The following is a 22,634-nucleotide window of genomic DNA, read 5'->3' on the forward strand; positions in this document are numbered from 1 at the left end:
CTCTTGCTCACAAGCTATAAACACACACACACACACACACACACACACACACATATATCTGATGAGCATGAAAGTCTCATTTTTGATGGCTTCATTAAATGTGAATGTGCACTGGTCTCATGCTGAAGATGTGACATCCACTCAAATTATTTCATTGTAAAAAATTCCTCCTTGCATCACAGTGAGTGCATGTAAACATCTGTACCACTAGGTGTCAGTGTGCACAATCAAATTGCAAACTGTCACCCTGCATTCATCTGCTTACTCACTAACACATTGATGGCAAAGCAACAGAACAAAGGCTTTCAATCAAACAAAAGGGGACTGATGATACTGAATGCAAACACCCAACACCCACTTACTACAACGGTTCTATTCAGTGGTTTGTAAGAATGTGATACTGTGATAAATAAATGATAATATCGATGAAATTTATCTATTAGGTTAAAATATATATCATTAAGTATTCTTCATCTATTTCTCCTAAAGCCTCTAAACACTAATATCCCAACCACACGGATTATTTCACTTCCCAGGACTGTGTGAGCTGTGCAGACTATGCTTTATTGACATTCTCCTTACACCCCCATTAGTTTTGTTGTTAAAAATGACACCTTTATCATCCCTCCCAGTGCACACAGTTGGGTGATGTCATCTATTTCCCAGCATAGCATCACTCAACTTCCACCTAACTAGAGATCTAATCAGCTAGGCCAACTGAAATCACCTCTGTGGGTGTGCAGGGCCTTATCAAAAATATTTATCAGTGTCGCCATGTGTACCTCAGCTATGATTCCTATTTTAGTATTGATGCGCTCATTCATTATTTTTGCTTTTTTATACCTTCTGTATTTAAATTGCAAGGGTCTATGTTACCAACATTTTTGCAATTGTAATGTATAATTTTACAGGTTTCTGTAAATATGATTATTATGGTTTCATGTTTGTCGTGTGGCTAGTTTTTGTTTTGGAATAAACCAAATAACTGACTGCCTTACAGAAAAAATCCAAAATTAAAATAATAGTATCTAAATGAGACCAAATAATTAACAGAGAAGGGCAGCTCAGTGACTTAGCACATGGTGTGACTGTAATAGAATAAAATCAACATTAGCTCCTGCTTCTAGTTGTAAGCCTTTTTAAAAGTCTACATAATACAAATAGTGTTGCTTGTTTGTTACTTACAAGCAACTTTACTTGACTTACAATGAACGTGTTACTACATGTATGAAAGCAGCATAGTTCTACTTTGTGTTGGGTCAAAAAGCACACTAAAATTATCACGCTATACTTTATTTTTACAAAGAAAAAAAACAAATGCATGTCATTCACAAAAAGTACCATATTTATCCAACTATATAGATGTAAAACTATAAAATATTTTTTCTTTTGTAGGTGTAATCGTTTTATTTAATATTGTGATCTCTGCATTACTGGCTTGTTACAGTTCATGAACGCGTCTCCTTTAAAAAAAAGTTGGACTGTCCCTTTAATCTGCGGATCAGAGCGCTGACGTCACCAACCCTTGAGCCGTCTGCGCTGATTGGCTGGAGGTGACGTCAACCTCATATTTTTTTCCTCTCCCTGCTGAACCATGACCTCATCGTTTTAGTTCATGAAAGTGCTAAAGTGCACCTTCTGTAACGCTCCCCCGCCCCTTTCTACCTAACACACACTACCCGTTTAACTTTTACCTAGCATAGCAAAGCTAATCTGTCCCTCCACGAGCCGACCACGTATCCTGGTCAGTTAAACGGCCGAGGAAGCCGTTTGTAGCTCATCACCGCGCTTTCATGTCTCGTTTGTTCCTGGCGCTGTCACCCTCCGTCAGCTGTACTGTCCCCCGCCACACCGCCAGGTAAACACCGGCCAGCCCCATGAAGACACCGCCGTTGTCCCCTCACACATGGAGGCCAGTTGAATAACACACAGCAGCCGCGTGGAGCCAGAGGTGAGTTGGTGTGTGTATTTATGTGAGTGTATCGATCAGTAGATCCGAGATTTGCTGTTATCAAGTGCGTTGCTAACCACATAGCTACCGTACGTTAGCAGCGGTTTCTCGCTATCTGCGCTCGTGCCCCCTCCTCCTTCCCCCCACCGCGCGCTGCTGCGGCGAGCGTGTCAGCGCGCACTCACCGCTTTATGGTGCGCGCCCTTCTTATGATGGGAATTAAACCCGTCCAGACTGAAGTTGTCGATTCTCTTATTTTCTAAAAACACCTCACCCTCAACCGTCCGATCATTTCAAGGTAGGTACAATACGTTTTTTTCCCCTTTTCAGTTTAATTTGCACGCCGCTGTCTTTTTACCATCGCAGCCTGTCCGATCAATGGAGAGTTTCGTTTTCGCGTGCGGCCATCTCCACGCGTCATAACAACACTGGGCAGGTTTCCCACCTAAGCAACGCGCAATAACCCTTTTCCATTATTGTACACTTTAACGTTACTCGATGCTAATTATGCAGCCTTTGTGGAGGCAATGACCGCTGTCCGCATTCTTATTTCTAATCTAGGTCGGTTTATTATAGCGCGCTACCACCGCTCCCCCCTCCATCATTGTTAATAACGTTATCAAACAGGCCACATTGCCCCATCTATTTCTTTGTGCGCCCCGTCACTTTATCGGTCGCAATATCTATGCAGCTTTTCAGGAGCGTTTCTCCACATTTTTGTTCATATGATAAATATCTATATACAGTGTATTTTACGTTAGGTATTCTTGGTGTCATTTGTCTCAGTCATCATGTTATGATTATTGTTATGGTGGAGTCCAGGGTAGTCCCTGCTTGTCATATGACCCCTGCAATTTGCAGCAGCCTCACTGGGAGAGTATCGATTAGAGGACACCACAAGGCTTTACACCTGGTTATGTTGTTTACAGTATGATGATGCCTCTGCACCACTTGAGCCAACCAGGAATTGATTTTTCAAAATTTCATGATTATCACTCATGTTGCACTGTTTATTTCCTTGTATGCCACCTCTGTATGACACACACCAGGCTTGTCACTCTACTAACCCCATTTGTGATGAACACATTCATTATTTACATTCAGCTGCTTGTATTTTTTGCTGTCAACCAAATGTAGTATGTATCTGCAAGCATTCTGTCTAGTGAGTGAAAGATGAGTATCTGACTGACAGACACTGGGATAAGATGCTATTACCTGGCTGTAGATGCAGCTGACCTTAACTTAGTGATGCCATTAGGTGATGACACATGGTAGTAGTTATGGTAGGATCATAGTCACTTTTAGTCAGAGAATCAAAACACTAAATTAGAGCTCAAACATTTGACTGTAAATTGATTGGGAACTATTTTAGATTACAAAGAAGTCTTTTTGTGCACAAATCGCAAAGAATTTGTGAACTTGCTAAGTAACTTGCTTTTCTGTGTCCAGCTTCAAAGTAAAGTAAATATCTTTGGGTTTTGTGTTATTAGCCAGGCAAAAACAGACAATAGACCAAATAATCAGCCAACTGGTCAACAAAATAATCTGCAGATTGATCAATGGAAAAATGTGATCTGATTTGTCTTGCAGAGCCAATGCAAGAGTTATGAAAACTGTCGGGAAGTAGGTTAGAAATCATTTTATCAGAGTAGTTATCTAATATCCAGCAGTTGTCGACCCAGTTGTCCTCCAGCACACTGCCTTGTTGTGGTGGCTTTTTAAAGTGTAAACGAAACACACACTCTAAAGAGACAGATGCTGTGTAAACACAAGCAGATGCAAACTTTTAGTTCATGAGAGAGTCTGTGGCAGAGACTAGAGGCCATGAGATGCTATGATGGTGTAATTGTTTGTGGTCTAAACAAACAACCCATGCCACTCATTGTATGAAACTAAGAGCCAGCTTCATATCAGCCTACCCACGGCTGTGGCCACAGGTGACGTTATGCAGGGAGTTAATGAATAACCTGGATGGTATTACATCAGTGTTGGTTGCCCTCCAGTTGCTCTCTTTGTGTTTGCCTCTTTCCCTGATGTCTGATATGGCATTATTGAGCTGTCCCATCATGCTTTGCTCATGGTTTTGCATGAAGGGCCTTTGAATATGCCTGTGTGGATTTATCTCAGTTTTTTAGAGATAAAGTTACTTCTTCAACTTTATTTTATTGATGTATTACAAAGAGGCCTTTTTATTATCAGTCTTTTGTTACCAGCTGTAAAGAGAGTAACCAAAGTCTGTAGATGATTTGTGTGACTGTCTTTTACAAGTCAGGGGAAGTTGTATGCAGCTCTGGCTCCTTTCTAGTTGGAAAACACAGTATTGCATTCATCAACACACATAGCACTATACCTCTAAATAAACAATATTTATTTAGATTATTAATTCTTCTGTTGAATAGTTTTTCCTTAATCATCTGGTCAGCTAGTGTTTAAGCGTGGTTATTATCATGTTTTTTAGATTGTTATTAGCAGAGTAGACATGACATTATGGTTTGTTTATACTTATACTCATCATCCAGGTGCCTTAACATTCGTGGTTCTCATGGTTTTAAAAAATGAAAGCTCCTGTACCTTGGAGGCACTGTAGGTAAATAAAGATATTCAAATTACAACAAAATGAAAAAAAAAGAATACTTCAAAATCAACCAGTTGATCTGGTTCTTCTGCCTTCTGCCAGCAGTCAAGGTGTAACTTTATTGTTTCAACTGTAAGGAAGTGCACAACCTTGTCTGCCTACATCTTTGGACCATGTGTACTTTCTTTGAATGTAGACTACGTTTTTGGAATAGAGGTCAGAAGAAGGTTTTTTTTTTTCAACCAGCACAGGAGAAATATAGAAACAAACTCATCAATTTCTTGTCTCAGACTAGAATAGAATGGGCCAAACTGAGCCAGCAGAACAAGTCAGAGAGAATACTTGTACACAGCAACTTGTGGACTACTTAGCTATGAATTCTTATAAATTGTTTGTTAAAGGAACATGAGCTCAGTGTAGTTCTACAGCTTAAGTTGTCAGAATATATTTTACAAGTGTGTGTACCACCGTCAGTTTTAGCTCTCTCCGCTCTTGTATCCTCATCCAGCATCAGCACCAGTAGCATCCCATCACCCTCCTCATGCCCCCTGATCACCCCAGCTGGGCTGTTTCTATGGCAACAACAGATTCTGCTCCGGGCCTGTACACACTGTCTCTGTCTCTCTGCTTTCTCTCCTCTCAGCTTGTTTTCCTCTGTTCAGCCAGAGCCTCACAACAATCTCCTGGCTGCTGCCTGTATTAGTTTGAGGAGCTTGTTTGTTTTTGCTCCTTATTGTTCCTGTCTGGATGCAAGATGGAGGAAGAAAGATGGATTTGCATAAGGGGGCAGGTTGTGCTTGTTATGCTGAGTAAGCTTGCTGAGGTTCCTGTACCTACGTTACCCATCATGTCATTTCTTTCCCTTTCTATATTCTGATGTTTTCTTGTCTCTGTCTCTCCCTTCGTTTCTTTCATCTTCTGCTACTGTCTCCTCTCTTCATTCCCCCCTCTTGTCCACACAAACAGGGTCCGCCGAGAGCGAGGTTACCGTACGATAATTGTCTAGCGGCGCGGAAAGATGCAGAGCACCAGTCTCCCCCGCTCACTGCCACCACACATGTAAACCTGCACACTCCTCCCCTCCCCAGCGCCATTCACTGCACAAGAGCAAGAAAGAGAGTGATAGGGTACGAAGGAGGGATTCAGAGAGAAAATGTGCGAGAGGCGGGGCGGGTGGCAGAGCAGTCGCCATTAGACATATGCAGCATCAGATGTTGTGCTCAGCAGCGGGGTAGCAGCAAAAAGCAAGAGAAAGACTCACACCCCTGGAAGCTGTGTGTTGTTAGCCGCTCGGCTAAAGGGCTCCGCGCCATATAAGGTATGGTATAACAGGTGATGGGGCAGGTCGTAATGTGGCAGAGGTGGGGGGGCTGTTTGTGTTAGGGCAGCGCTGGCATTGCAGCAAGGCTGAGTACTCCTGCAGAATGGCTGCTGGGGTACACATGATGGGAAAAGTGGAGAAATGTCACTATGTCAGTATGCTATGTGCCATGTCGCTGCAGGTCACCAAATCATGCGCTTTGCTTAAAGTATTAATGCAGAAACCTGCATTCAGTCATCACCATAACGCAGACGGGCAGATTAGATTAGATTAACCGGATTAGATTTATCTGTCTGTGTTGCTTTTTTAAGATACAATATAAGCTGCATTATGTTTGTACACAGCACTGTGTGTGTTACCTTCAGTCTTCATTGACTGATTCGACTATCCTGTGTTTTGTTTTACCAAGATTTGTCTGTGTTATGGCTTTGTTGTGTCTTGTGCATACCCATGCCTTTACTGTGGCCACTCTCTGATACAGCAGCAGTTTGGCTGTGTTTACAGTGAGGCAGTTGCTACTGTCTATCTAGACTTTCTTCCATGTTCCTGTGCTGCTGCTGTTGCATCAGGCAGGTTACCAGGCAGCAACAGCATGTGTGTACATCTATGTTCAGGCTCGGCCAGCAAGCCTGTCTGAGAGTTAGGACTCATTGTTCTGTGACAGAAAATGATTATTTTGTGGATACATAGAGGAATGGTGCACAGCTTTTGCTGCCATGAATGTCACCGCAACACTGTTTATAACATTTCATGCCACAGCGTTGACTCTGCATCAGTGTCTTAAGTTTGGTGCAGTCGTCTGCAAGTTAGTTTATGAGAATGTTCACAATTTCTCTTTCCCTCGTTCACTCAGCTCCTTTTATTATTCCCTTTTATTGTCCCTCTTGAAAGCACTGTCTTTCTCTTCATTTCTTTTATCCATGCTCCATCTTTACAATTGTCCCCTCTCTTACCTTAAACCAGCTGAGTTTCTAGGCTGGAGCAATCCTCGCTGAATAACATCCTTCACTACCTCCACCCCACCCCCTGCTCTCTCTACTCTCCTCTCCCCCTCCCTGCATGCTGGTGGTGTCAGAACAGAGGTGAAAAGTTGCAGAGCAGAGCTGCCTGGACATCTTCCCAAGACACTAGCGGATCAGAAGACACAGTTTTCTCCACATCTCTCTCTCTCTGTCTCGGTTTCCTCGCCCACCTTCTCACCACTGCTCTGGTGTGCAAAGTGTTTTTCTGCTTCACAGTTCTCTGTTTTTTCTACTGCTCCTATAGCCTACTTAGTCTCAACCCTGCCCCCCGCCCATCATTTGTGTTTTTCAACTTTTATCTCCCTCCGCTATCTGTTTCTACACATGTAACTCTCGTACTCTCCCTTTTCAACCGAGGTTTAAACCTCCATTTAGTCTTTGGGGTAAATGAGAGGTGGCCCATTCATTTTTCATGACACCACGTGCCTTTTAGATGAATAAAACAACGCGCCTGCATTCACATTCTGACCTTCTCACTTGTCGCATGACACCTGGTTGACCAAGGAAGTGTTCAACAACCTGCATAGAATTTTTTTTATTCATGTCTTCTCTCAAACAAGCGGCATTATAATTTTTGTAATGGCCGCTCACACACACATGTGCAGTCATTGATCTGATAAATGACCGTGTGTGTGTCTCATGTTAAATATACAGGTGCTGTGGAGACTATGGGCAGCCAGAAGATCAGAGTGATTAGTAGTGATAGATGGGAGGGGGGCAGTTCATCAGGTTTATGGACAGCACACACATTCACACACACATACACAGGATGTCACACAGGCCGTTTGCCTGTGTCCAGACCTGCTCTCTGAATTCCCCCAGCTTAATTTATCTCACGCCCTCAGTTTCCTGTTTCATGAGCTACCACGCAAGAGACCCTCGATCAGCAACAAACCAGCCTTCACACACTCACGCGGGCACACACACACACACCAGTGTATTATTGTTGCGCGTGTCTAACTTAAGTCTTTGGCTTGGTGTTTGAATGTGTGATATTCCTTCAGATCTCAGGACTGATAAGTCCCAGTGGATGATCCAGCTGGCCTCTATGTCTTTAAATAGCTTTTATATTCATGTTTAGCATGGTAGCTATTTTAATACACTAGGTGCTCAAAGTCTGATAATAAAAGATAATACAAAAATACATTGTGCACAAGACTTTGGTTTGCAAATTTATGAGAAAATAATCCATCACTGTCCCTTTGTAGTAGCTGGGCTTGAATTATTTTATTCATTGCACTGGCATGATTGGACTGAACCCCAGGACGAGAGGTGATCATGCCCTTGATGTCTGATCATCAGCTGCCTGGTCATCCGCATCTGAAAACTGACAGTGGCAGTTTTGAATGTCACAACTGGTCAATAATAGCATTGTAATAAACCACTGAATGCCGTGCAGAAGACTATTTTCAGTAATGTGGCTGTATTTTAACTTTTACATTTTCTTCCTTCTCTGTTTACCTCCTCTTTCTGCAGGCACCATGGATCTCTCAGCGCCTGCTCGGGTGGTAGCCCTCCTCCACTGACCTCACCTCCTCCTCCTCCCCATCTCTTCCACCACCTTTCCCCTCTTTCATCTACCCCTCTTCCTCCTCACCCCATCCCTCACTACTACCTCCCCCTCCCCACGCCTGTGACACAGGGTTACCACTCAGCCCCTCCTATCATCATGGCAGGGGAGAAAGGGCCAACTAAGCGAAGCGCCATGGACATCAAGCGCCTGGCGAGCCTCATCCAGCGAGGAACGGGCCGCCTGCTGGTGATTGACAGCAGGACCTTCTCTGAGTACAACGCGTCGCACGTGCAAGGTGCGGTCAACGTTTGCTGCTCCAAGCTGGTGAAGAGGCGACTGCAGCAGGACAAGGTGTCTGTCACTGAGCTGCTGCAACCCAATGGCAAGGTGAAGGTGAGTTAAAGCTTCAGCGTACCTGACAGGTGATGCATTTTGGGGTGGTAGGATGTGATGCCAGTGATTATAGAGCCTTTTACTCTGAGTGCCAGACTGGATTCAGAGCATGTGTGTGGCAAGCCTCCACAAGGGCAAGACACTAGCTGGAGCTTCAAAGCTAGTTTTGCACTCTGACCTACCTGTGGAAGGTAAAATGACAGTATTCATAAAGGGATCAATGAAATGTTGATCAATTGAATATTGATCCCATTAACCCAGTTTGATCTTATGAAGGTGCACTAAAGATTTTCACATGTAAAACTCTCAAGTCAAAATGTTCCCTTGACAACAGACCAACAAAACCCAGCTAAAAGGCTGATTATTTGACACATACACGTGTACCATGTAGACTTTTGGGAATTACAAGATTTTCCTCACATATAAAGAAAAAACCTAGCAAGTCTTCTTGCAAATGAGGGTGGGGAATTAAAACTGGTGCATTTACAGTGCAGTGTGCTGGGACAAGTCAGAATAATCTTGCTTGTTTCAGCAGAAGCAGCAGAATCAGCATGGGAATGCAAAACATTAATACAGAGGGGACTGCTGTGACACAAAATATCCTGTTGAGGAATTCTTTGCGTAAATGGGCACAGAGCCACAGGAAATATGTTAGAATACTGCTCTATGTTCAAGGATTAAAGTTCATGGCGTACGCTTTACTATTGTAGTGTACCCATGCTGTTTATATCATGTCTGTACAGTACTGTACAGCTGATGCAGGGAGTTGGGAAACTTTCCCTGAACAGGAGGTCTCAGATTCCAGCTGCCATGTCAGCAAGTGTTCACCCTGCTGAAGTGTCCTTGAGCAGGGCACTGACTCCCTAACATCTCCATCTGTTTCTCAGAACATTTCCAACAGCCCGATCCATGTACCACTTTGGTTCTGGATTGGGCTTCTCTGTGCTAGTCTGTGCCTGCACCACATCAGTGGGCACTATATTTGGTGGGCAGGCCTGTTTACTGTAGGTTTGTTGCTTATCAGTGGCCCTGAAATTCGATCCTCCCGTTTTCCATGACTTCTCCTCTGAATATGACAGCCTTTTTTCCATGGCCTGTCCACCCGTGGCATGCTGACTCCTGTATTTTTAGTCACTGTGTGAAACTGAAGGCACTCTGAGCGAGAGGGGAAACCTAAGCGGGGATGTGGGGGGGGTTGGAGGGGTGACGTTTGTGTGTTTTATGCATGGGATGTATTTCGCGCCTTCATTTAGCTTGCGTGTGCATACAGCAACAACAAAGCTGTGGAGGTGGCAGATGAAGTTCCTCTTCCTGGCTGCAATCAATTCTGCAAGTGTTATTTTTAACGTATTTGTTTAACTTTTAACTGCGGCACGCCCAATGTAATAAGACGCTGATGCACAGCAGTCAATGACACATGACAAGTGATTGAAATTTTTTTCTTAGGTGTGACACACTGGGTTTGAATGGCAGGCCATAAAATGCTATTGTTTTGTTTTACTTCCTGGTTGCCAGCTGCAGGTCAGGGAGTCTGACCTGTCATCTCATTCTGTTAAACCGAATTATGAGAGTGAGTCAAGACCTGCTTCTTGCCTTATGGACAAACTAACTCTGTATTTCCATCTGGTACACAGCTACAGAACTTAAATCACCAAAAATACGCCCTGCCCACCAAATGGCAAATAATTACACATTATTGCTTTAGATTATTGCTTTGCTGCTCTTGTTGGATTACAGTTAACGCTTGTAGGTGACTGACACTTTCCATACAGTCAGATGGTAAAATGGATGAGAACTGTGGATTATTGTTACTTTCTCGAGTCCAACGACCTTCAGTTCAGCTAATAGCGTCTGTATAATTGGTGCATTGGCTGAGAGTCCCCATGCGCCTGCTGTTTCTCACAGACTCTCTGTTATTCCAATTAGTTTTAATTCAGCTTTATTGCAAGGGCTTCTGGCAGTCAAACTCACATGCCTTTCTTCTCACCCAAAACTTACCACCGTTAACTGGGCAAGGATCTTGTGTAATACTTCTTGTATTGATGCATTCTGCCAGCCAGAGTTACAGGTACCTGGATACAAAAGAGGCTGGTAAGCCCTAAGGCCACACGGGAGATCCTGCATCTCAGAATGTTTGACTCACCCTGACCAAAAGATCCAGTTTAGCTCAGATAATGGTTTTATTTTGGGTTGTGATGATGCATGACCTACTCTCACATTCTACAGATTTAGAATTTGGGGGGGGGGCAACAACAACAAAAGAAAAGCTGGAGAGGATGACAAAGCTAGAGCTTGAGAGCTGTGAAGTGTGAGAGGCTTTGGATCTAGTCAGAGTTTGAGTTTAATTACTTCAGTCAGTGCAGCAAGCTTGAGTGTGTATCTACATTGGGTCTGTTGGGTCCATCTCTGTGTGGGGCGCCCTGTGGTTGGCAGATCTCACACTGTGGCACCCTGTAGAGCCAAACTTCCTCCTTTTTTCTCTCACTTTCAATCTCATGACAGCTCTGTCTCCTTTGTCTGTCTGTCTCGCACAACTGTAGCCTGCAGCTTCCCACCACCGACCCCCTTCAACTTCATCATTTATTCGTTCTTCCTCTCCTCTTCCTCTCCGTGCCTGGTGTTGCCCCATGGCTGGTTTGTTATTATCCATTCCCCACCCCCAGTAAAGAGGATAAGACTTGCGATTAATGCTAGGCTGGATAAAGCTGGAACTAGCCGGGTGAGAGAGGAGGGCCCGACGGACCCAGACTCCTTTGTTATTGGCTAAGCATGACATCATCCCTTTTGTGCGGCCACTGGCAGGCCGCGGGCTGGGCACGTGCAGACTGGCTGCGTGGTGTTAAAGCCGGCTCTCAGCTAACCTCTCACACACACACACACACACACACACACACACACACGTACGCTCACCATCCTCTCTACCCCCCACATGGCTCTGAGCATCGCCAGGAGCCGCCTCAGCCAGCCAAGACAGCAAAGGACACCATTGTGGCTCTTTGTTGGGCAAGTGAATGCAGGAAGCGGGAGAGCAGTACTGAGGGTATTCATGGATGGGCTGCTGCCTCCACCTCCTCCCCGGCTGCCTCCCGCCTCACATCCCATTGAGCACTAATAGCCTGCATCCCCCAAGGCGCTGCACTCACCCTCTTTCATAGAAGCTCCCAACGCTTCAGTTAACTGAGCTGAATGAACATCTATGACCAGCACAGCAGCAATCAAAATGGTGTCTTCTTTCTTCTCCCTTTCACATCCCATCCCCTCATAACCCTCTCTATTAATGTAGGTCAGAGAGAGCTGGATACAGTAGGTTAGGTGGTAGTCGACCTCTGCTGGGAGAGGGATGGCTCAGGCTTTGTTGGGAATGGGGCTTCCTCGTTGCCTTTTCTGACAGGCTGGAGGGCAGGCGGCTGGTTTCTTGGCTTAAGCCTGGCTAATCCCTGCTGCTGCGACAGGGACAGCCGGCCAGGCAGGCCTGACAGATGGACCAGAGGTTTTCACTACCAGCAGTCAGCCTTGGGAAGCACCCTTCCTCCTGACCTCTGATAAATGGGACCCAGAGTAGTGGAAAGAATACAGTGGCCTATTCAGAAGACGCAAACAGAGCCATAAGTTCGGCCATGATTTGGCATCTTTTATGTAAACTGAAAAATCCACTGGATCGGCATACTGACCTCAATAAGTGGATTGGTTACCAGGCAGATGTGACCGAGCCCCCTATTTTTTTTTTTTTTTTTTTTTAATCTGTGCTCTTGTAAGTTTAGTGTAAAGTTTATAAATCAATTACACTGATGTAGCACTAAGACTGTTAGTCAATACACCAATAAGCTGATTGACAGAAAACAATTTTTGAAAAGCAAATATCATTTGGATAATTTAGATAACTGTTTCCAGCTCCTCAGAGCTGATAATTTTCTGCTTCTTCTGTTTTGTCATAATGTAAATAGTTTTGATTGTTGTATTGTTGGATTGGGTTTAGTGAATTGTGATGGACATTCTTAACCGTTTTCTATTGTTTTATTATATAAATTTAGAGATTGATAAATTAATCAACAGATTAATAGATAATACAAGTAGTCATTATGCACAACAGACTGAGGCTTTGCCAGTAGTGTCATGCCTTTGTGACAGATGAATAGTGCTTACACCTTTAATTCTTAGTGCTATTGTCCTACACCTGTAATTATACTCGAGTATGTCTTCAAATGTTGTGATACAAGATATTAGTCATAATGAACAGTAGCCCACTTATTGTTGTTTGGTATAATGGCCACTTAGCAACAAAGAGAGCCAGGCGATGGGTCTGTGATCTTGTCTGTGATCTTAATTGGTAGGATTGGCTGAGTGCCCTGCTGCCTAGCACGGGGAGTTGGGGTTTGGGGGGGGGGGGCTGCCTGTGATCAGCTAATGCATTTATGCAATGAGAAAAATCTCCATCAATTCGGCTGATGACGTACCATATGTTGTGTTTATCCTCCTTTGCTTTCTGTAATGATGCTGAACATGGGAAATTTGTGGATACTTATGAAGATTCAAGGGCGCATTCCTACATTGTGTAGAGGCAAAAAAAGGCATAATGATTCAGCCTGATATTTGTCAGACACAGGCATGTCTTTGGAAAACACCACACAGTTTTCATAATCGTATTGTTCTGAACACAGAAGTTTCCAGTAACTGCAGTACGGTATTTCAAAATGAAGGGCAACACACGAGTGTTTCATGTGTCATCTGCCTTGACAGTAGCAGCAGAACTGAGAACTTTGTTGATGACTCACTGCCTGGATTGTTCCCCACATTACCCAGAGGGCAAAGTCAGGGAATTTTTATATGTTTCATTCACATTTTTCCTTTTGCCAAGTTCAAACAAAGACACTGTAGCCGGCAGTGGTTTTTCTACAGAGCCGGATATGTCATGTGTTTGTCTTGATGAGGTCATGGCATGAATCATTGTTTGCTTTAAAGATCCCGCTGTTTGACATAGACACACACTCATACACTGTAATATGGTTTCAGACATAACCCACTGCACCCTAAAGTAGAAGTAACAAGTATATAAAAATATACTTTTAAGATGTTAGCAAAAGAAAGATGATTTGCGGATATGAATGTGGTTTTCCTCACATACAGAGGAGGATTTACATGGTATAACCGGATCTGCTGCATATGTGTGCTCTTGATAGACAACAATTAGTCTGTATGGATGACTGAAACAGACAGAGAAATTGCATACTTTTGAGCGCCCTGGTGTATATGTGTGTGTCAGTGGTGTGAGGGTGTGACCAGATCAAGTGACCACATCTCTTAAATGATGAGTGATGACCTCACACCGTGCACATGCACCGAGACATCAGGGACTTTCACCACCCTGCCACATCTTCACATGCTTGTCTGAAACACACACACAAACACAGACACACACATGGTTGTAATACTGCACTTTCCAGTGATATTATTTATTCCATAACCCATAAACTTCAACATAATGCTAAAGCTGTAACCTAAACCCAAAACTCTAAACTGTTTTGTATTTGGTCCTCACAAGGATAGAAATACAGGGACTCCATGACGCACACACATCACACCTGCTGAAGCTTACATGGAAGTGGCAGCTGCCAGTGCCAGTCAATGACATCATTTAGCCCCAGGGTGGTGTCTTTACAGCGGCAAGTGGTATATGTCGCACCCTGTGTGGCGGAGTCTTAAACTGACAGATCAACTGCTAGGAGAGGTCACTGCCTGTTGCAGCAGGTCCAGTCAGCTTGTAATGTACTGTATGTAGTGTCAGGTGTGCCATATTGTGCTCTTGTTAGAAAAGACTGACATCAAAATACAGTTTCATACTCACTGTCTGAGCTGAAAACACTGTTAATCAAAGAGAGCTCATACTGGAGTCGACTTTTTTTCTGTGGGACATCCTGGAGAGGACGTACGGACGGGAATCGGACTGCACTTCAGGAATGTGGGGGCCATTTTTAGACTGTTTGTGCTGATGTTGTGTCACAGGCCAGTTCACAGACAAACACACGTACTGTCCCGCTCAGCACTGACCTTGTCACTGGTCAGTAGCACTGCTGAGGTCAGGGGAAACCATGTTTCACTTTCTTACACAAGCACTTACTGTACGCCAGGGCCAATTCCACTGATATCTTTAGTTGCCAAGCTACCCGTTATTTATATTTCATGGTGTGTGAGTTTGTGTTTGTGTGTGTGAACAATCTGTCCCTACAGAAGAGCATTGACAGTAAGGCCAAGCCTTGACTTGCAGCCATGTGTCAGACCTTGTTTTTCCTCCCACTTACTTCATATTTTATGACACAGGGTCAGTTAGAAAGATGCAGAGACTTCTGACTGTCTCTTGTGCAACACTTTCATTTTTTTGTCTTTTTTGTCACTCACATTTCCTCTCTTCCTAAATTTACATTATCAACACAAATTTACACACTTGTCCTACTGGATTTCATCTGCTCTGCCTCTTGATCTCCTTGCAGTCTCTTGCTTTCTTGCCATCTCCATTTGCAAGTGACAGGAGAAAAATAACCTCTCCCCCTGTGACCGCTCCTTGTTTATGTCCTGCTGAGATGCCAGCCTTCAGATCCTTTAAAGAAAGCTTGGGTGCTGCAGGATTGTAGCATTTGGTCTGCCAGTGCCACCTTCTGTTCCTCTCAGCACCCTCCTCCTCCCTCTTATCCCTCTCTCTATAGCTGATCCTCCTCCTTCCTCAACCTTTCCCTTGATCCCCTCCTTGGGCTACCTTTTCTCGCTCCCTTCTCTCCTCCTTCCTTCCTTGTTTTCCCCATTTGTTCATCTCTGTTTCTCTCCATCGCCCCTCCTTTTCTCTCTCTCTCTCTCTCCACCAGTGGCATTCCTTGTTTACCTGCAGTGTGCATGCGTCAGAGCGCCTGGGCCAGTACAGTAATAATAGTGGTGATGCTGTAGCACTGCAGAGGGATGAGAGGTCTGTACTACTGCTGCAGTCTGACAGCAAGCCCCATGCTCCCCCGGGTCGTTGACCTCTAACACTGCAGCAAACTCAATGCACATGACATACTACGCAGGACGTACATCTTTAGCCTATCATTCACGCAAAATCTTAAGTACAGCTGATATCCTACTATCTATACTATCATTCATACACTCTATTAAATATAGGCTGCTATTTCTTGTCAGCTCACAGGGAATGAAATTCAAAGGGGATGACATGAGGTGGGATTTCCTCCTGCTAGCTGAAACACTGAATGAATCCTCTGAGTTCACTGTGGAGTTTGTGAAAAATACAGATAAAACAGTATTTTAACTATGTTAACTTCGTTTTTTTTGTTTGTTTGTTTTTTCAGCTTTTCAGTTTAACGTTCATCTGTTTTTTAAAACATATCAAGACCACATTCTAAACACCATATACCCCTATACAGTACTAGCTAGTAAGTCCAGGGAGTGAGGAAATCTACTTTATTAGTACAGAATAGTTCACAGAGCATATACCGTAAATTATGAAATTGTTAAGCAGGGATAAATGACTCATTGTTTAATGAAACCTAAATGCATCACCCACAAGCTTGTCTGACAGCATGTAACAGACTGATTAACTATTCTATTTTTACTGCAGCACTCATTTTACATTTTCACCCTAGAAGTGAAACTTTTTGCACTGTGCAGTTGAAAAACACAGCATGAGTCTTCTGTGTAGTGTGTGTGTGTGTGTGTGTGTGTGTGTGTGTGTGTGTGTGTGTGTGTGTGTGTGTGTGTATGTGTGTGTTTGTTAATTTGTGCATGTATGTGCAGTTAAAGGCTTGTAATCCTCACGTGTTGAGATCAAGCTCCCAAATTAGATCTGATCCCATTAGGATTATTAGCCAAAATTATCCAGGGTTAGTAAAAATGGAGGATGTAGAGGATTTAAAACAAAGAAAGACACATGAAGATTAATATGTAAGTAGGGAAACAGCAAATAAATGAGTGCTGTAGGCAAGTGAAAGCAAGAAAACACAGGGTAAGCACCACATTAATGTTGTTCACTGGGAAATGCATGTTAACCGCCACTAGGCCCCACTAACTAGTACAGTTTTGAGTGTATCTTGGCATTACCTATGCTATCTATATCTTGTATGTAAGCATATACCAGAATAGGTAGCATCACAGGTCATCTGTGTTTCTTACAAACAATAATTATAAATAATACTAAGTATTTTGGGGGGTATGCCTTTATTAAAATTCCCCAGCCAAACTCAAATCAGGGACATTGTGGTTCATAGTCAGCATCTTAAAGCCCCCATAGGCTCCCAGGGCACCTTGACATTAACAGTGAACAGATACTATGCTGGAAACATCACCTCTTTAAGATATTATGATGACAAACCTATAATGCCTTAAGACCAGAAAGCAAGTTGTTTCTTTCTCGATTGATGCTGCAGATCAGGGTTTCTGCCTCAGTTTTTCGTGGCTTCATGTCAGTATTGGTGTTTGATCTGAGCAGGCACAGCTAAGCTGGGATTCATTGGTCCCGAGTTACTTCTAACCAGACTTCAGAGACTGACTTTGTCCTGTGTAAATCACCTGCGTGGCTTTCTGCCAAGGTGCTCCGCTACTGCTGCTCCGTAAGCAGAAACATAATCAGGCACACTCCATGCTCCCTGTGTAGCTGTGTGCTATTACCACCAGTGTGCCTTTCAGCATATAGAGAGTAAAGAAGGGGCAGGAAAGAGCTTGGAAAAAGTGCAGTTTTGCCTTGAAGCTAACAGCTGTTCAGTGGCACATTTTAGATGAGGATGGTGTTCTGCATGTTGAGGTAAACAAAGAAATGCAGTGGCTTGTCCTGTATCATCCTCTCGCCCCTCCATCTTCTGTTTCTCCTCCACCACCTGCCCCTTTTCCCCGCCTCCGTTTTCTCTCTCCCTTTTTTATTCTTCATTTCCCTCTTGTACCTTTTCTCCATCTCGTCTCCATCTTTCCCCTGCTACTCTGCTACCCCCACCCTCTCCATCCATCCCCCCTCTCCCTCCTGCTCGCGCTCCATCCTCCTCCCCTCTCTCCCCTCCTGTCCAGTGGCGGTTCAATGATGCAGTGATTCATAGCTGCAGTAGGTGCTGCCTGATGGTCATGTGACCAAAGCCTGCCTGACAACATGGGGAACAACACACTGCCTGGTTGGTGTGTGTGCACCAGCACATGCTCACACACTCTCCCATGCAAACACACACACACACTTTATCACACTGGCGCATGCTCATATCCTCTCATCTTTCTTACAGTATGACATAAACAGCATCACACTGATGCATTGATGAATACCCACACCCTTCACAGTGTAGCCAGCTTTTATGATTTTACTGATATTACCCCGCCATTACAACAAACAACCCTCTCAGCAGTATCTGCACAGTAAATATAAAATACCGTCACAGTTGCAGGGAGCAACACTCAGCCCTCATGCATTATTCATAATCCTATCTTCATAACTTACTCTAGAATCACCTGTAGTTCATCCTGCTTACTGTTGCAGTCCCTGGCATCCACAGTGTTTATTGTCATCAACTCCCATTGGTGCGTTTGTGAATTCATTTTCTTTTTCTTGTTGCTGCTTCCTGGTGTATATTAGAGCAGCAGAGAGGTCAAGTGTCTGAATAAACTATACCAGGGTCGGACAGGAGGCTTGATATCTACAGCAGCTCATGTGCATTTATAGTCAGAATGTCTTGTAACAATGCGCTATCTGATGATGAAAGATATATATACGGACTCAGTTACACTGTCCAGGATGCTGAATAGATGCTTATAATTCCAGTAATATTAACTTCCTCGTTGGTGCTGAATGCTTGTCATACTTTCCACAGCACTACTGAATAATAAACTTGACTCTCCTTGTTGTTTATCCTGTTGTGCAGGTGGAGCTGGGCAGGAAGCAGGAAGTGGTGGTCTATGACCAGAGTTCCAAAGAGGCGGGGCACCTGTCCAAAGACGGCTTTGTGCACATTCTCATGGGAAAGTTGGAGGGCACCTTCCACAAAGTCTCCCTGCTCACCGGTACGCGAGAGTGTGTGGAGTGTGAGTGTGATGATGGAGGTGTGAGCAGGAGATGTTCCTCTTGATCTCAAAAGGACATGTCTGACTAAAATTCTCTATTTATTTCCTTTTATTGAGCTAGCAAGCAGGTGTGTGTCACCTCACCCCTCTGCTGATCAGAGTGGAGCTGTTTGTCATGATGCAGTTTGGTCAGCAGATGTCACTGATGAGCGCAACAAAGTGTTCAGCTCCTCGATTATGATATACTAGTTGTTTCTTATTTCTTAAGTGGCAGTCAGACTTGCTCAGGTTCACAGGTATATGTGGAGATAGGAGAGAGAGGACAAAGTATAAAATCATGCTGCCTGGATACAAAGCCTCTGAGATGATTCTTTGATGTTTAAGCTTCCCTGGAGTCGTTCTCTTACCCAGCATCACTGAAATAAAGCTGAAGCTTAACTTCAATCCTCTGGCCTTATTTACCACAGTTATTATCCTGTCATAGTGTCCACTAAGCATACTAAGACTTATAATTGAGCCCCAGCAAGACTGTTAATAGCCTCGTTGAGTTAATAACATCCCGATTGCGGTGGCTGCAGCTTTTTAAGGGATGACATTACACACACACCCACCAGCGGAGGCTTATGAATCCACCCCAAATGTGTCAGTGCAGAAAGAGAGAGCATAATCTGCCTCAGTCAGGATTGGAAATAAGATGGCAGAGGCATGCTGCTCGGGCAAATCCCCGCTCTTTCCTCTCTGCATCCCCACATCCTCATTCTTCTTCTCTTCCTCTCAGTTCTCTCCCTCCGCTGGGGGATTAACGCTTTTTCATGAGTCATTCATAGATGCCGAGGATTGCCTCAAAGCACCCACAATTAGTTGCAGTCACAGAGATGTACTGAGCACATGCTTAGGCTGGGCACAGCCACACATACTGTGTGCATACACATAACCCATGTTCAATACCACACACACACATTCACTGATTGTGTCTGAGAGCCAGGATTTTCCTCCCCAGCTTTTTTGATCAGACATCATACCCTTCCTAATGAAACACCCCTTGTCAGTGATTACCTCCTCTTCTTCTTTATCAGTCTCCTCAGCTCACTCCCGCTACATTTCCTCAGGAGAATCTTTTTTTTTTTCTTCCATTTCTGTCCCTGCTTTTCTGCTGTTTCCACGACAACAGTGGCAGAGAAGGACTCAGCCAATGGCATTGGCTGTTGTTTGGGTGGTTGTATTATTGGGGTCAGTGGAGCTAGCAGCCAGAGTGTGTGCACACTTTATGTTTATGTGTGTATGCGTGTATGGGTGGGCAGATGGAGGGGCATTGCGTGTACACGTCTGCATGCTTGCATTCATGCATGCATTTGCATTATGACATCATGTGGATGAATGCTGCAGGACCTGCAGAGTTTCCATGAGAGAGACGATGTGAGTTATGAGAAGGGGAAGTGGTTAGCAGGAATTTATTAGGGCTTTTGAAGAGTTATTTCTGAGATTATTTTAATTAACAAGACATAATCCTAATTAGAAAATGTTTGTGAGAGACCGTTTTAATCATGGGTTTTAGTTCTTTGCACAGTCTGCACTCAAATGGAGGATAGAGGTCAGGGGTCATGTTGTGCCATCTTGCGTCGTAGGCTCTTCATAGCTGCCTTAACCATGCAGGGGCAGTATTTTTGAATGTATTATTTGCAAAACAAATAGCAAATGAATTATTAGTTATTATTTGTTAACTGTAGAAATCCCCTATCAAGCATCAATTCTATGGTCTCATTTTGTCATATGTGAGGATTTACTGCTTTTCTCTGTTTTTTGTCCCATTTTAAATTGAATGTCTTTGGGCTTTAGACTGTTGGTCTGAAATTTGTGACAGGCATGTGTCACTATTTTGTGGGGAAAAAATAATGGATAGATTAACTGATAAGAAGAATTATTCTTAGTTGAGGCCCTTCTTCTTTTCTTCCTTCCTTTTTTCCTGCTTTTCCCCTCATTCCTGGCTTTAATTGGCTTTACTCCCCCTCTCACATTCTTAAAGTTTCAAGGTACTTTAAAATTGCAAACAATAATCCTCCCCTCTCTCCCTCTCTCTCTTCCTCTCCTTTCGTCCTCTGCCCTTCCCTCCCTTCTCCCCCTACCGCCCTCTTTTCCACCTCTCCCCCCTGCCCCTCTACTGAGCCTCTGATTTATGATGCTAATAATTCCTCCGATGACTTCATATCTGACTGACGACTTATTTTCAGCCTTGCGCGCGCAGACCACACACACATACATGCGCGCTCAGCGCACACCGTAACATTGCTGCAAATCAAGTGAGGGGTAATGTGGGTGGAAGGGGAAAGGAGGGAGGGTCAGATAGAGAGATGAAGAGAAAAGAATCCATAAATGGGATGGACAGGGTGAATAAAAGAATAATTACTGAGCTTGTTGTCTGAGGGGAAGAGGATTTTCTGCCTTAACTGTTACTTATGCAGAGGCTTTCCAAAGAGAGATTAGGGCACAGTCTTGCACACATTTCTAAAGTGGGTTTTATGTTTTCCATATTTTAAAGCTAATTTTTAATGACTTAAATGTACCATAAACTAGGAGAATAAATTGAGATTGACAGATAAGCTGCTTGAATAACAAGTTAAACAACCAACGTGCATGTACTGGGAACGTATTGATTCAAAAACAATCAGTGACTCTTCTTGGGTTTCTCTCCATTCACAGATAATCAATAAGTCAGACTCAGAGAGCACACCACTTCCTACATGCAGATGATGTCATGGAGCGAGCTGTGTCCCAATAGGGCCATTGTTTTTGTGAATGAGACAAGTAATCCAGGTAGCAAATGACTCTCACCCTGTGTTTATATATTATATATATTCACATACCGGATGTGGTGGTGGTAGCAGTTGGAAAATGTATGCACATGCGCATGAACGCACATGCACAGGGGGCTTACACACAAATGCTTGTGTACACATGTGCACTTGTGTGATTTCTTCATCGACTGTGTGAAAGTGTTTGTGAGAATCATGTCTCTCCAAGGACAGCCATATTTTTACCACAGCAATGATCTCACCCAGTTGGAGCTCAGGCTGATGTGTCTTGCCTTTTTCAGAGTTCTGACTTTTTGTGTGTGTGTGTGTGCATCTGTGTGTATGTGTGTATGTGTAGAGGAGGAGAACATCACTTGGTTGGAGCCAGCTGCCTCCCTAGTGGGTCTAAAGTTTGCATGTTTCCCACCAATCTGCAGCACACAGCCAAACCAAAGACAACACTGCCTGCTACTATGTAGCTAGGTGGTATGTTAGCTGATGCCAACTGCGTAGCTTTGTCCTGTGTCACGTCGGCTCTGATGCAGGCCTGCCAGGGTGAAAACGTTTCTGATGCTGGCATCTGAACCTCATGTTCTAGTTTTAGCAGAGGAAGCTGTGATGACAGAATAGAAAGAGAAAATCAAAAAGGAGAGAGAAAGTGTGGGATATGTACTGATGTTCTACAGATGAAAAGAGAGTTGGATAATACTTTCAAGTGGATTGGGGGTGGTGATAAAAATAACAGCGCATTTTATTCATAGCACACAGACTTTGTCGAATTACTGTAAAACCTGACAGCCAGAAATTAGGAAACATAAACAAATGCAAATAAATGTTTAAAAGACAAGAGTTTGATCACGGAAGAGGAAATGAAGGCGTAGGGACATGCAGGTGTGTATTTTATCCATCAAATGTGTGTGTGTGTGTGTGTGTGCGTGTGTGTGTGTGTGTATGTGTGTGTGTGTGTGTGTGTGTGTGTGTGGAGTTTGCAGATGTGCAAGACTGCTCCTAATCTTTCCTAGCGCCATCTGCCAGTGTTTTTCGCAGGATTACTAA

At 43.8% G+C, this 22,634-nt stretch overlaps 1 protein-coding gene across 2 annotated transcripts in view; it reads left to right on the forward strand.

Moving 5' to 3' along the window:
- Positions 1-1,446: 1,446 nt before the first annotated feature.
- Positions 1,447-22,634, forward strand: part of dusp8a (dual specificity phosphatase 8a) — a 44,479-nt gene continuing 23,291 nt past the window's right edge. Inside the window, exons 1-3 of one of the 2 annotated variants that reach the window (XM_018664229.2) lie at positions 1,447-1,951; positions 8,346-8,775; positions 18,651-18,789. In XM_018664229.2, the coding sequence (XP_018519745.1) occupies positions 8,539-8,775; positions 18,651-18,789 (376 nt within the window). In that variant the 5' untranslated portion in view covers positions 1,447-1,951; positions 8,346-8,538. Of the gene's footprint in view, positions 1,952-2,096; positions 2,250-8,345; positions 8,776-18,650; positions 18,790-22,634 lie in introns of those variants that run through there. The other variant, XM_018664230.2, reaches the window with a different exon arrangement.

This window comes from Lates calcarifer, linkage group LG10, assembly GCF_001640805.2.
Source record: "Lates calcarifer isolate ASB-BC8 linkage group LG10, TLL_Latcal_v3, whole genome shotgun sequence".
NCBI classification, from domain to species: Eukaryota; Metazoa; Chordata; class Actinopteri; family Centropomidae; genus Lates; species Lates calcarifer.